The sequence below is a fragment of the Abramis brama genome, assembly GCF_963993115.1.
Source record: "Abramis brama genome assembly, chromosome: 12".
Classification (NCBI taxonomy): Eukaryota; Metazoa; Chordata; class Actinopteri; order Cypriniformes; family Leuciscidae; genus Abramis; species Abramis brama.
The window spans coordinates 10,638,925-10,653,307 of NC_139974.1; the positions used below are offsets into that span (position 1 = coordinate 10,638,925).

General features: G+C 41.8%; 1 protein-coding gene across 1 annotated transcript in view; it reads left to right on the forward strand.

Annotated features, from left to right (window-relative positions):
- The first annotated feature begins 942 nt into the window (after positions 1–942).
- LOC311093785 (uncharacterized protein) overlaps positions 943–14,383 on the forward strand; it is a 35,766-nt gene continuing 22,325 nt past the window's right edge. Inside the window, exons 1-11 of the mRNA XM_084131378.1 lie at positions 943–1,117; positions 2,086–3,845; positions 4,211–4,419; positions 4,505–4,560; positions 4,683–4,776; positions 4,868–5,094; positions 5,483–5,642; positions 6,054–6,164; positions 6,524–6,575; positions 9,184–9,469; positions 9,525–10,050. Of these exons, the coding sequence (XP_083987504.1) occupies positions 2,134–3,845; positions 4,211–4,419; positions 4,505–4,560; positions 4,683–4,776; positions 4,868–5,094; positions 5,483–5,642; positions 6,054–6,164; positions 6,524–6,575; positions 9,184–9,469; positions 9,525–10,050 (3,433 nt within the window). The 5' untranslated portion in view covers positions 943–1,117; positions 2,086–2,133. The remainder of the gene's footprint in view (positions 1,118–2,085; positions 3,846–4,210; positions 4,420–4,504; positions 4,561–4,682; positions 4,777–4,867; positions 5,095–5,482; positions 5,643–6,053; positions 6,165–6,523; positions 6,576–9,183; positions 9,470–9,524; positions 10,051–14,383) is intronic.

The following is a 14,383-nucleotide window of genomic DNA, read 5'->3' on the forward strand; positions in this document are numbered from 1 at the left end:
GTGAATAGGAAACACACAAATCTTTAGTCTATATATACTACATATTGATCTCGTTACGGACTTAATTGAAACCACATTTGCAACTTCATGAGCCATTTCTTATTATCTCATCAACTGCAATAAAATATAATATATTGATATTTTTTCTCATTCAACAGTACATTTCTACTCTATACTTGCATATATAGATATACATAGTCTATATTCTATTTTTCATATTGTATAGTATAGTTTTTTTGCACTGTGTTGGCATTCATTGTGGACAGCAAATTAATAATTGCTCAGGAAAATCTGCTTTCCTCACTGGGTGTATGACAATAAACGCTTTAAATCTCGAATAATATATATATTCATCAAACCTCTGACACTGAAATGAGTTCTCCACTGTTGCTTAGTTACCTATGATCACGCGCGTGAACTCGACAATCGACTACTATGGACTTCGACCGAAAACAGGACATAAATAAATGTATGTGCGCTGGCCGAATTAACTTCATTTTTATTCATATCTTTCACATCTACTGCAGTCACATTCACCCGCGTTCACTCTGAAGGAATCACTCACATTGGCTGTGCACTTGTAATGACACATCAAGGATGTTAAGAGGCTAAAAGCAGGTTTAAAACTTGCCTCATTGAAGTCAACAGGGTGCAAATTTTAAAAAGAGGATAACACGGTGTAGGCAACACCGATTTTTGTCGTTGTTCTCTGTATTGACAGCACTCCAAATTTACAAAAAAATTAGCTCAATGTTAAAATTGACCGGAGTTCTCCTTTAATGTAGATTAATTTAGCCTCCCTTCATGCAACCGAGTCAGGGCTAAATTCAGCCAGGATAACTGGAAAATCCCATCTTAATTTCTTATCTTGCTTTTGTGCAATACCCCCCTGGACTTTGCCCTGTTGCCTGTTCATTTGTTTACGTGTCTGGATTGTCCCCTTCTGATTAAAGCTGCATTTGGATCTAAACTTTCTGGTCTCCGAGCAGTTCCTAACAGATTTAATAAGTCCACACCCAAGAGTGAGTCTATTAAGCAAATCTAACGTCAGACGTCTTACTCACTGTTCAACCAGACAGCTGAACTGACGGCAGTGTTTTATCCTGAGAGATACAAGGTAACTCTTCCCTCCAATTATTCTGCTGCTTAAAGTTATTTGAATTCTACAATTATTTTCTTTCTTTATTTCTTTCTTTCTTTCTTTCTTTCTACAAAAACCACAAAAAGAAAATCTCTATTAATGTCTATTTCAGCAAAAAAAAAAAAGAAAAAAAAAAAAGGCAAATTTAACCCTACCTTCATAATGATTTAGATTAAACATTTTTATAAAGCAAGAAACTCAAGTAGGGTATGGTTTATTATTTATTATTATTGTTTTGCTATATTGTGTTACTTTTGGTTATTAAAGTAAATGTTTATGTTTGTTATAAAAACTGTTTGTTTCATGGAAGCAATTTTTGTTGCCATTAAGGCAAGTTTATACCAAAGATTTACGACGAGGCAAGTTGAAACTTGCAAAAGAATGTGGCCTGCAATATTCTAACACTGTCTCTATTGAGTGCATCCGAGGACACATCAAAGGGAATATTTCAAATTAATTTGTCCTGTTGTCAGAGGTGGCGCAACCGCATGGAGTAATGAACAGGGCATCTGCATCAAGTGTAGACAGTATCACTGATTATAATGGACTGCTTTGCCTTTTTAATGAAAATAATAATAATGATTATATTTAATAATAATAAAAGGCCAATGTTTTGGTGGGGGCTGGTAAGGGACCTGCACATGGGGTGCTGGCCCAAAAAAGACTTAGAACCACTGATCTAGAGGAATCCAACACATGGTTTAGAAGCACACAGCAGTTGTAGGAGAAACAAATACATAACCTGTCGAATAGTGTCAGACAACATTGATGTCAAACACATACACTGAAATCTGAAAGACTGAAAGGAAAGCAATATTTTTGGAGTTCTAAATTTTGTGATTTCCAGAAATATTGCTTTCCTTGAGCTCTGCACTTAATTTTGTATTCTTGGATGTGTCATGAAATAAAGTTCCTATACCTTCCATCACTCTTTGTTTTGACAGGGAACTAAGCTGAAGATTTCTCGCTGGTCTGTGAGAGCAGATCTGTCAATGGCTACTCAGTCCATAAGTTTCATCACATGGAATGTTAATGGACTTAAAGAAAAAAAAGATCACAAATTTCAAGAACTACAAAATGCTGATGTTGTTTTTTTACAAGAGACGCACATTGGAGAAGGAGATGAACATATTATAGAAGACCTAAAAAAGGAGTGGCATGTTTTCTACACAAAGTTTACCTCCTCTAGTAAGGGAACAGCCATACTAGTCAGGAAAAGACTAGATTTTGAATGTATAAGTGATGAAAAAGATAACTGTGGAGCTTATGTTGTGTTGAAATGTAAACTGGAAGGTCAGCTGTACACTCTTGTTAGTGTTTATAACCATGAAAAAGACACAAAAACCCTTGAAAAACTTTCACGTTACCTGCAGTCAATGACCACAGGGCTGCTGGTGATTGGTGGAGATTTCAACACGGTTTTCAATCCATTTATCGACAAAGACAATTCAAAAGGGGTGACCGACAGGCCAATCCACAGAAAGCTGCGCTGTTGTGTGAATAAGTTCATGAAATCTCTTCAGCTAGTTGATGTCTGGAGAAGAAAGAACCCTGTAAAGCAGGAGTATACATTCCACAGTCAAGTTGCGTCCAGGCTGGATTACTTTTTTGTTCCAGAAGAATGTATGTGGCGAGTCAGAAGTTGTGAAATCAGAGACTCAGAGAAGCGTGACCATCGTCCTGTGTACTTGGAGATCAACAATGTTTCCACAAACCTTTTTCAGAGAGATGCCCAGATACAATCAATCTTCCAATGGCTGAATCTAAAAAAGGATCTTTTGACAGATGAGACTGGTTTATCACTGGGTGAAGAAAGCTCACATGCAGTCAGTGAGATTGACATTGTATCAGCTGTACAGTCTCTTCAAGTGTCAGACACACCGAGACCAGACGGCATCCCAGTTTCCTTCTATAAAGACAACATTCAGAATCTAATTCCATACATTAAGATGCTCTATAACAGAATCCACAGAGGTGCATTTAACTGCTCTGAGACACACTTTAATAAAACTGTGAAAAGTCCACATGATGATAGTCAACACTTTTTTAACGTTGACTACCTCATCATTGCAAATATTCTAGCAAGACGTCTAGATGATTTCTTGGAGTCTCAGTCAAAGGGTCGAGTACCAAAAGTTTCAGCTTCTGTCATGATCACTTCTAAAACACTCTGCACTCAGATACGTTTGTCTTGTATTAAGGATGAGATAGAAGAGCAAAAACGGTCAAACCCAACTCTGTATCAGGATTACCTCATTGTGAAAAACCTTCTCAGAGATGCACCAGAAACTGAATCTGTAGAAGTTTCAGTTGAGAGAGACAAACTGCTGGATCAGGGCTGCCCTTTGACCCCAGTTCTCATTACACTGGCTCTGAAATGCTTTGCCTCTGCAATGTCCGCATTAACTGGATGTTTAAAACAGAATAATATTCTCGTTTTTAAACAAAGTGTGATACTTTGCATCCAACCTGAGGACCTTGAGAAAGTAATTACAGCTGTGAAGAGCAGAGATAAAGAAGTATATGACACTGTGGAATTATTCAGAAGAAATGTTAATGATGAACAATTAAAGTGCTTGGAAAATGAGTCTGAGGATGAAGCATCAGACAAATGCTTAAAAATGGGTGAAGGCTATTTTGATGAGTGTGATTTTTTGTCTATAATAAATGAGGAAGAAGACATTTCAATGGAGAGTGATGGAAGGTGAGGCTCATGAAGACGACCAAGATTTAATTAGCTGATTTTACCATACTGCATTCAGTACAGACATTTAGCTTGTGCCTAAATTTGTGCCAGTGTGGCAATTAACAAAAATTATTAAATGTATAGATGTTTAGACATCTACTGATTAAATAACACAAGGCTAGACCAGTTAATGGGACAATCATTTAACACAAGGCTAGACCAGTTAATGGGACATAAAATGGGAGATCATTTCTGTGTATTTTCATTTCACAACTTTAAGATGATTTGATTGTTCAACTTTCCAATTTACTATAAAATATTTATTTTTCAATTAGGGAAATAAATATCCTGTCTTGTTTTCTTTTTCTTCTCTTTTTTACTAGGCAGATCATGTATGCAGTTGTTACCTTGCAAGACTCAGATGAGGTGATGGTGGTCGCATCACACTGGTTGAGCTCAGACAAGAAACAAAGTTACTGGCCTCCATTCAAATCACCAGAGAAGTGCATGGAAGCTGTTCAGAACAGACTTAAACCTGAAACAGGAGGAAAACCATGGGAGAAATTAAATATTATCTTTCACAAAGAACATGGTAACATTTACAATTTTTAAAATAACTGTTTAAATGTAGGTATCTTTACCATTATTTTTATAATAAAATATGTATCTTATTGCAGGCACTTTCGACAAGGCAATAGAAGGGAAAAAAGAAATTGAAGAACAAAGAAAAATGGTAACAAAAGCAAACATTTTGTTTCCAATCAAAATAGTTCAAAAGTTTTGACTCATGAGAAGGGAAAATAATTCATTTGTACTTTTTTGTTTAAAAATGCATTGTTTGCTTTCAAATGAAAGCCATTTCTATTAGCCGGACTAAAAAAACAAAAGCTTGAAAGCAATCAAGCAATGTTACAACCACTTCCATCTACATCCAGAATGCCAGCTAATGGTGAGTCAACTTCTTTTGTCATAATCAGTTGGAAAAGTGTATTTTTTTCTTTTGTACTTTGTACAATTTTTTTTTTAATTTTACACAACAGACAAGGAGGAGCTCCTCCATATGCTGAGAGACATTATGAGCACAGTGCAGAAAAACTCTGACATGTTAAAGTATCTACTGAAAGACAATACGGCTTCTGAAGTCCCCAGCAGTACCAGCTTGCCCACTAAAAATGTCAAAACAAGCCTAAAACTGCCTCTTAAAACCTTTGAAGATGTGGAGAGGATTGAAAGAGAGCTCAACACTGCACCATCACGCAAAAAATATGTGAGTCAACACAGCGTTTATCAAGAATTTAAAGGGATTCTGTACACTCAGCCGGTCAATATCACCAAATAAACCTTACTGGAAATGTCTACGTTTATTTTGCAATAATGACAGACTGACTGTACAAGTTGCCCTACTTGTACTATGACTATTTACCAAATAAAAGGGAAAGAACATATTGATTGGAGTGCAAATTATTTTATGATCTTACTTGTAGACAAGCTTAAATCATTTAAGAGCAATAGACCAGGCAGACAACAGCATAGTCGTCCGTATACAACATATTTGACAATTCAATGCCATTGATCAATTAGAATCAAATATTGCAGAGATTTGTAATTAAAATAATCAATAAACTGTAATAAAATTATCACTATTTTCTTCACAGATAAAATATTTGTCAGGGCTTGGAGGCTTTGGAGACAAGGACGTGATTAAGAATATTATGCAGCGCATCTTAACAGATGATCTGGCTAAGGAGTTCAACTGGCTGGGGAGAGGAGATAAAAGGCCCTTATCTAAGCTCATTTTAGCAGATGTTATCAGAGGTAAACTCACTGCTACATGAACATACTTCCCACATACTTAAAATATTTGTTTTTATTAATATTATGTCTGCATTTGTCTTCACTTTCAAATAAAAATTTCAATGGAATAAGCTTAAAGCATATTTAAAAGCTCTTCAATTTGACCAATTTATCCCTAAGAGCATTTAGGCCTTGGCAATACTGTATAGGGAGGAAAAATCGCATTACGATTTTCTTTTATGGAAATTGCGATTGCAATATTATTAGCAATTTTGGCAATTGTTTTTCCTTACATGCTATGTTCAAAATCTTATTTTAGTGTACAAGAATACATGTAATAGTATTAACAGCTTGATAAATAAAAATGTAAATAAATGTAATATCATACATCTAAAAGACTATAAAGTTAAGAGGTTGCATTTCCTTTTTCAGAGGCTGCATTGAAAAGAAATGTAACCGTGGTCGACTGTGAAACTGAAATAAAAAAATATCTGAGTTACAAAGCTGATCGATTAGGTCGGAAGAGACCAAGAGAACAAGGAGGTGAGTGATAGATAGTATGTCAATGAACTCCTGACATACTTCCAAGAATTTCCTTTGTTATTTGATTTTAAGTTCATTTCCATTTAAAAATAGATCATGCAATATTGAATGCTTATATGAAATACATTCTGCAGTGTTTAGCGGTCTCTAAACCATCTAATGCATATAGCAATTTTTCCCCCCTAAGTAAGTTTTAAAACACCAATCGAAAGGGCTGGGAAAATGTAAATTAGTTACTTGAGAAATGCATGCTATAGGCTGATCTTCTCATGGTCTTCTTTTAGCCAATGCCTAAATCTATAGAAACCACCTTGTTTAATTATCATTTTTATATATTGTATAAATAATTCTCACTGCAGGTCTTGGGCCTGAGATCTTTAATGTGGCTTCTTCCTCACCGATGGACAACCAGCCAATGAAGGGAATAACTTGGAACCTTTTGGATGACTGAGTTTTTGATCATGAATCCCTCAGCTCTCATCTAACTGAAAAAAAAAAAGTATATATATATATATATTGAAAAAATGTGTAATACTGCCATATTACAGCATCAATTTGACAATATTAAATACCAAATCAATATTAAAACAAAAAAAACTAAATGTATACAGCTTTGGTTTTATTGAGCTATTTCTGTCGTTTACAATGTTTATTAAATTACATGTGATGAATCCATTTAAAATAATCCAATATTACAAATTATTTCTTCTCTACCCATGCTTTTGACTTTTTTTGCTGGCAAAATCACTGTGATTATAGACATTATACTGAACCCTACTGGTGATTAATATTAGCACAAAATTCTAAACAATTACACAAAGTTGCAAAACTATTACCATTACCAGTATCATATATAATGATACAGGTATTGTAGGGAATTATTTGAATTTCGAAAGATATTATGAACCTACAAATACACTTCCAGATACATACACACACACACTTACACAGACACCGGAAGCCTCCTTGACTGAGGCAATAGAAGGCTGATGTCACATGATTTAGTTCCTCTGGAAAAAAACCAAGAAATTGCATAGGAACAATGTAACCCAGTTCTGTATAAATATGACTGCTTTTTGACTGTTAGTTGTTGCATTTTTGATTGTGTTGTTGTGTGCATCCCTGGGGAGAAATTAGTTCTCTTCAAGTTCAGTTTATTAACTGAAATTATTTTTGCTCAAACTGCTCTGCTCTATTATCTTAACTTGAATAGCTTGGATGAGGACAAGTTATTTTTTATCTATCTATTATCTATTGCTTGAACTGCTTACAAGGTAAATAGCCTGTGTAATTTTCCACTTATACAGGACTGCCCTGTTGAGATTGGATAAGCTGAAGTATTATAACCTGTAACCTTTTGATATATTGCTACAATTATTAATCATTGTGTAACCAGTATTTTTATCTTTTGTTCAAATACATTTTGATTTTATAAAGACAAATACTGTTCAGTTTTACTTCAGCTTACAAAGACAGTTCTATAAGTAATAGAAAGAGCATTATAGTATATCTTGCAAGACCAAGGACAACGAAGGATCCAGGAAAGATTCTGCTGGAGGGTAAGCATGAATTTGATCAATAGGCCTAGTTGTCAATGATGGTTATTTTTTCACGAAGATGTAGGGACACACCTAGATTTACTGGTATAGGCTAAACAACCTAGTGAGGATTTAATCATATTCGGACCTGACAGCAAAAGACCACCTAGCTACTTCGATACTAGGGGTTCTTCAGGACCTGAGATGAATACCAGATCTCTCCACAGTATCGATATAAATAGCTCAAAATGTATGTGCAATTCACATCTTTTACAGTTATAAAAGCTTCAACTCTTCTGGGAAGGCTTTCCACAAGGTTTAGGAGTGTGTTTATGGGAATTTTTGACCGTTCTTCTATAAACGCATTTGTGAGGTCAGGCACTGATGTTGGACGAGAAGTCCTGGCTCGCAGTCTACGCTCTAATTCATCCCAAAGGTGTTCTATCGGGTTTAGGTCAGGACTCTGTGCAGGCCAGTCAAGTTCCTCCACACCAAACTCGCTCATCCATGTATTTATGGACCTTGCTTTGTGCACTGGTGCGCAGTCATGATGGGACAGGAAGGGGCCATACCCAAACTGTTCCCACAAAGTTGGGAGCATGAAATTGTCCAAAATGTCTTGGTGTGCTGAAGCATTAAGAGTTCCTTTCACTGGAAGTAAGGGGTCAAGCCCAACCCCTGAAAAACAACCCCACACCATAATCCCCCCTTCACCAAACTTTACACGTGCCACAATGCAGTCAGGCAAGTACTGTTCTCATGGCAACCACCAAACCCAGACTCGTTCATTGGATTTCCAGACAGATAAGCATGATTCTTCACTCCAGAGAACACGTCTCCAGGGCTCTAGAGTCCAGTGACTGCGTGCTTTGCACCACTTCATCCGACGCCTTGCATTGCACTTGGTGATTTAAGGCTTGGATGCAGATCTCGGCCATGGAAACCCATTCCATGAAACTCTCTATGCACTGTTCTTGAGCTAATCTGAAGCCCACATGAAGTTTGGAGGTCTGTAGCTATTGACCCTGCAGAAAGTTGGCGACTTCTGCGCACTGTGTGCCTCAGCATGCGCTTGTCACAGTTGGGTTCTGTTTAGTTTGGACTTGTCTACCTGTCATCATGTCACGTGTGATTATTAGTTCATCTGTCTCATCTGTTACCTCGTTAGTCTTGTCAGCTGTGTCTCGTTTCCCTGATCTGTTTCCCTGTATTTAAGCCCTGTGTTTTGCCTTGTTTATTGTCTGTTGTTAGTTGTATTTAGAGTGTGTGTGTTCCTGCCTGCCTGCGTTAGAATAGTATTATTGTAGTAAAACGTTTGATTTGGAGCTCTGTGCCTCTTCGCCTTCTTCTGCCTGCACCACACCGTGACAGAACAACAAACCACCCAACATGGAGGATAGGGTAAGAATCATCCTCCTTGCTCAAGAGAGCTAAAACGTATTTTCTTTTGTTAAGAACTTTTTGTGTATTGCTGTCACCAGCACCCTCGATGACCTCCCAGACACCACCGGACTGGACTGGAGGGAGACTATCATCCGGTGTCTGGAGAGCGTCGTGCCCCGATCCGGAGCACAGCCAGAGCCAGGGAATCTTCACGTCCTACCTGACCAGCCGGATCTTCACGTCACGCCCGCCGAGCCAGAGACTGTTCACGTCAGTCCTGCAGAGCCTGAGCCTCACGTCGGTCCTGCCGAGCCTGAGCTCTTCATGTCAGTCCAGCCAAGCCTGAGCTTCACGTCCGTCCCACCGAGCCTGAGCTTCACGTCAGTCCTGCCGAGCCTGAGTCTTCTGTCTGTGAATCTGTCTTCGAATTCCCACCCAGCCTCCCTCTCCCACCTCCTCCCATCTACCACCTCTTAACCCTTCCACCACTGCCTTTCAGCCCCTCGGCTCCTCTATCCACCTTTGGGGAGGTGGAGTCGCTGTGGGTCTGTCTGTCACCAGCTCCATCAGGGTCGGAGGATCCCCGGTCTCCACCTCCCTCATCTGCTACCTAGACTCCGCCTCAGCCCGTCGAGCCACCGACGCAGCCTTGGCTCCAACTGCCCTCAGCTTCACCATGGACCCTCAGTCCACCAGCTCTGCCAGGCTCTCTCATCCCTCTGGCTCCGCCTTGGTCCCTCGTCGATCCGCCCTCGCCCTGGGACTACCCTCCTCCGGCTTCGCCTCGTCACTCCGTCCCTCAGGCTCAGTCGGGCTCCTCACTCCCTCCGGCTCCACCTGGGTCTTCGGTCGCTGTGGTGCCGCCGCGGCCTTCGGGGACCCCGCCTGCGCTTCAGTCGCCGGAGCCGCCAGCTTCGCCGTGTCCCGCCGGGACCTCGGTGTCACCCTGGTGCGTCGGCTCTTCGGTTCCGCCCTGGTCTCCTCTCCCACCTGCTCTGCCCCCGTCAGACGCCCCCCTGGAGTCATCAGCCCTACCTCCACCATGGCTCCTCCCTTCGTCGGCTCCGCCCTGGCCACCTGCACAGCCTGATCCGCCCTGGCCGTCTGCACTGCCTGCTCTGCCCTGGCCGTCTGCACCACTCTGGTCCCTCCTGTCTTCTGTATGCCTTTACCTGCTCTTCGTCCTTCTCCTGAGTCCCCTCGCTCCCTCCGCAGTTGGTCTTCTATGGCGTGAGGACGCGCCTACCGGGAGGGGGGAGTAATGTCACAGTTGTGTTCTGTTTAGTTTGGACTTGTCTACCTGTCATCATTTCACGTGTCATTATTAGTTCATCTGACTCACCTGTTACCTCGTTAGTCTTGTCAGCTGTGTCTCATTTCCCTGATCTGTTTCCCCATTTATTTAAAGGAGAACTCCGGTCAATTTTAACATTGAGCTAATTTTTTGGTAAATTTGGAGTGCTGTCAATACAGAGAACAACGACAAAAATCGGTGTTGTCTACACCGTATTATCCTCTTTTTAAAATTTGCACCCTGTTGACTTCAATGGGGCAAGTTTTAAAAATCAAAACCTGTCTGCCTCTGCTAGAAATCTTATAATGGGCTGTGGTTGGATCTTCAATCAGGACAACCGTCCAAAACAAACATTAATATCAACACAAAAATGGGTAACTGAGCACAAAATGAAGCTTAAAGGGGGGGTGAAATGCTATTTCATGCATACTGAGTTTTTTACGCTGTTAAAGAGTTGGATTCCCATGCTAAACATGGACAAAGTTTCAAAAATTAAATTGAACGTTTGAAGGAGTATTTCTGTGCCAAAAATACTCCTTCCGGTTTGTCACAAGTTTCGGAAAGTTTTTTCGAGTATGGGCCTGTGTGACGTCAGATGGGGCGGAATTTCCTTATACGGGTCGTAAGGGCACTTCTCCCGGAAGGGCGCGCGCGCACCCGTAGACCAGAGCGAGAGAGAGAAAGCAGTACGCCCATCAGAGCGCTGTGCTCGGCTTTAGGGAAGTCAATGTCACCAAAGAAGTGGGTTTTTCAGTGGATGGAGTTTGTTTTTCCAGAGCATCAACGGAGTTGTGCAAGTGTTCTTGTTTGTTCCCTGCATTTCCCTGCATTTCGACGATGATTGTTTTATAAACAAAGCCCAGTTCGACGCCGGATTTGCAGATCATCTAATGCTTAAGGATGGAGCAGTCCTGGAGTAAAACTGTCTCTAACGGCTTCAAATGTCTGTTTCACGAGTTCACACTTACATATAATTTGAAGGGGTAAGGTTTAATGCGTATTTGGCGTGCTGTCTGGAGGGAGGGCTCCGAGCTCGGAGTTCGGCCCGAACCCAGAGTACTCCCCCCATATGTAAGTGTTTAGGACTAGAAGCGTGGAGAAGGGGTGGTGGAGGGATGCTGCAAAACTGTCAATGGAATGAGGTGAGACTGCTGAGTATATATATACAACTCTTACCATTGATTGCTGAGTGCTCTCCACTTGTGTTAATTATCTGAACGTGCTCCTCCCGAACCTTGTTAATAAAACATCATTTCACGAGTTCACACTTACATATAATTTGAAGGGGTAAGGTTTAATGCGTATTTGGCATGCTGTCCGGAGGGAGGGCTCTGAGCTCGGAGTTCGGCCCGAACCCAGAGTACTCCCCCCAAAAGCTAAAGAGCAGAGGACAGCCACCGGACTAAAGACCCCCAAAATGAGTGCCGAGTTTGGCGGGCTGGCATCTCGAGAAGGGGCCTGGATGCTTGACTGGGGAGGCCTGTAATGGTGGCTCACTGCCTGGACTGACGGCCCCTGTTGGTCTGCGAACGGGGAGCGATTGTAGTTTTACAATGACCGATCGGGAGAATTTGCGCTTTTCCGCTAAGCCCAAATGCTCGCTGGACAGAGAGAGGAAATGGAAAAGAGGAAAATGAGTGCTTGCCCAGGAGATTTTCTCACACTGCATCCGCTGTGAGACCAAATGCTCGCTGGATGAAAGAGAAAACGTAAGTGCTCTACTGGGAAAGTTCTCACTCCGTCCACTGGGAGACCAATGTTCGCTGGACGGAAAGAGGAAGCGGAATAGAGGAAAATGAGTGCTTGCCGGGGAGATTTTCTCACACTGCATCCGCTGTGAGACCAAATGCTCGCTGGATGAAAGAGAAAACGTAAGTGCTCTACCGGGAAAGTTCTCACTCCATCCACTGTGAGACCAATGCTCGCTGGACAGAAAGAGGAAACAGGAAAATGAGTGCTTGCCCAGGAGATTTTCTCACACTGCATCCGCTGTGAGACCAAATGCTCGCTGGATGAAAGAGAAAACGTAAGTGCTCTACCGGGAAAGTTCTCACTCCGTCCGCTGTGAGACCAATGCTCGCTGGACAGAAAGAGGAGACAGGAAAGAGGAGAAAGAGGAGATTGAGTGCTCTTTAATTATGAATAGAGAAGTACTACAGAAGAGACAACACTGCTGCGGCAGTAGAAAAAATTAGTTGGAGAAACAGAGCTCCAGTAGGAGCATAGGAGACATCACTGCTGTGGCAGTGGAGAAGATTAGCCAGAGTAAAAGAGCTCCAGTAGGAGCAGAGGAGACATCACTGCTGCGGCAGTGGAGAAGATTAGCCAGAGAAACAGAGCTCCTGCTGGAGCATAGGAGACATCACTGCTGCGATTGTGGAGACATTAGCCAGAGTAAAAGAGCTCCAGTGGGAGCATAGGAGACATCACTGCTGCGGCAGTGGAGAAGATTAGCCAGAGTAAAAGAGCTCCAGTGGGAGCATAGGAGACATCACTGCTGTGACAGTGGAGACATTAGCCAGAGTAAAAGAGCTCCAGTGGGAGCATAGGAGACATCACTGCTGTGACAGTGGAGACATTAGCCAGAGTAAAAGAGCTCCAGTGGGAGCATAGGAGACATCACTGCTGTGACAGTGGAGACATTAGCCAGAGTAAAAGAGCTCCAGTGGGAGCAGAGGAGACATCACTGCTGCGGCAGTGGAGAAGATTAGCCAGAGAAGTTGAGCTCCTGCTGGAGCATAGGAGACGTCACTGCTGTGACAGTGGAGACATTAGCCAGAGTAAAAGAGCTCCAGTGGGAGCATAGGATACATCACTGCTGTGGCAGTGGAGAAGATTAGCCAGAGAAACAGAGCTCCTGCTGGAGCATAGGAGACGTCACTGCTGTGACAGTGGAGACATTCACCAGAGTAAAAGAGCTCCAGTGGGAGCATAGGAGACGTCACTGCTGTGGCAGTGGAGAATTTAGCCAGAGTAAAAGAGCTCAAATGGGAGCAGAGGAGACATCACTGCTGCGGCAGTGGAGAAGATTAGCCAGAGAAACAGAGCTCCTGCTGGAGCATAGGAGACATCACTGCTGTGACAGTGGAGACATTAGCCAGAGTAAAAGAGCTCCAGTGGGAGCAGATGACACATCACTGCTGCGGCAGTGGAGAAGATTAGCCAGAGAAACAGAGCTCTAGTGGGAGCGGAGGAGACATTACTGTTGCAATATTAGAGAAAACTTACCTGGAGAAACTGAGCTCCTGCGGTGTGTGGCTGAACAAAGGGAGGAGGAGAGTGGGGCTTAGCGGGCCGATGCTCGTCTTCTTGTGCTTTAAATCAAAGACGCGATAAAAAGGAGGCGAGATGAAATCCTTGCAGGATTATGCACATTGAAGTTTAAGTGACCGAGCAAAGATAACAGTTTGCGTTTAGAACAATTTTGATTGTCTGAATTTCATTTAGTTAAGTACAAAAGAGACGGTTTATGGTAAAAGACGAAGCTTGCATAAATGTAGGCATCTTGTATTTATTTAACTGTGTTTCAATTAAGGATTACTAAACTCTTGGCGTGAAACACACTGCTTGTATACACTTTTTTTTTTTTTATATAGATTTTACGCGATTTTGAAGATAAATTGCAGGACAGTGTTAACGATAGGTTCTTAATGATTCTGTGAGCAATCTGCATGTAACGTGCGACCTACTGTTTATGTATGACGGTAAATCATTTGTAGCCTACAGAAACAATTTAAAACTTGCATTCCCCCGATCAAAAATTTGTATACAGATGGCATAACTGGCTCGTGACTCAAACAACTGAAGCAATGCCAAGCTCAACCAAGACAGACACGAGAAGGGCCGAGCTGAGTTGACCCGGCAAATGTTGAGTATGGACTGGCCGGGACTGAATCTGCGGCGCGGCGCGGCTTACTTTAGGGCCTGCTGTGGCGGCCTGACGAAGGAGGAAGACCCTTTCCCTCGCGTGAAGAGGGCGGCATTGCCTTACTAACCATTTCTCT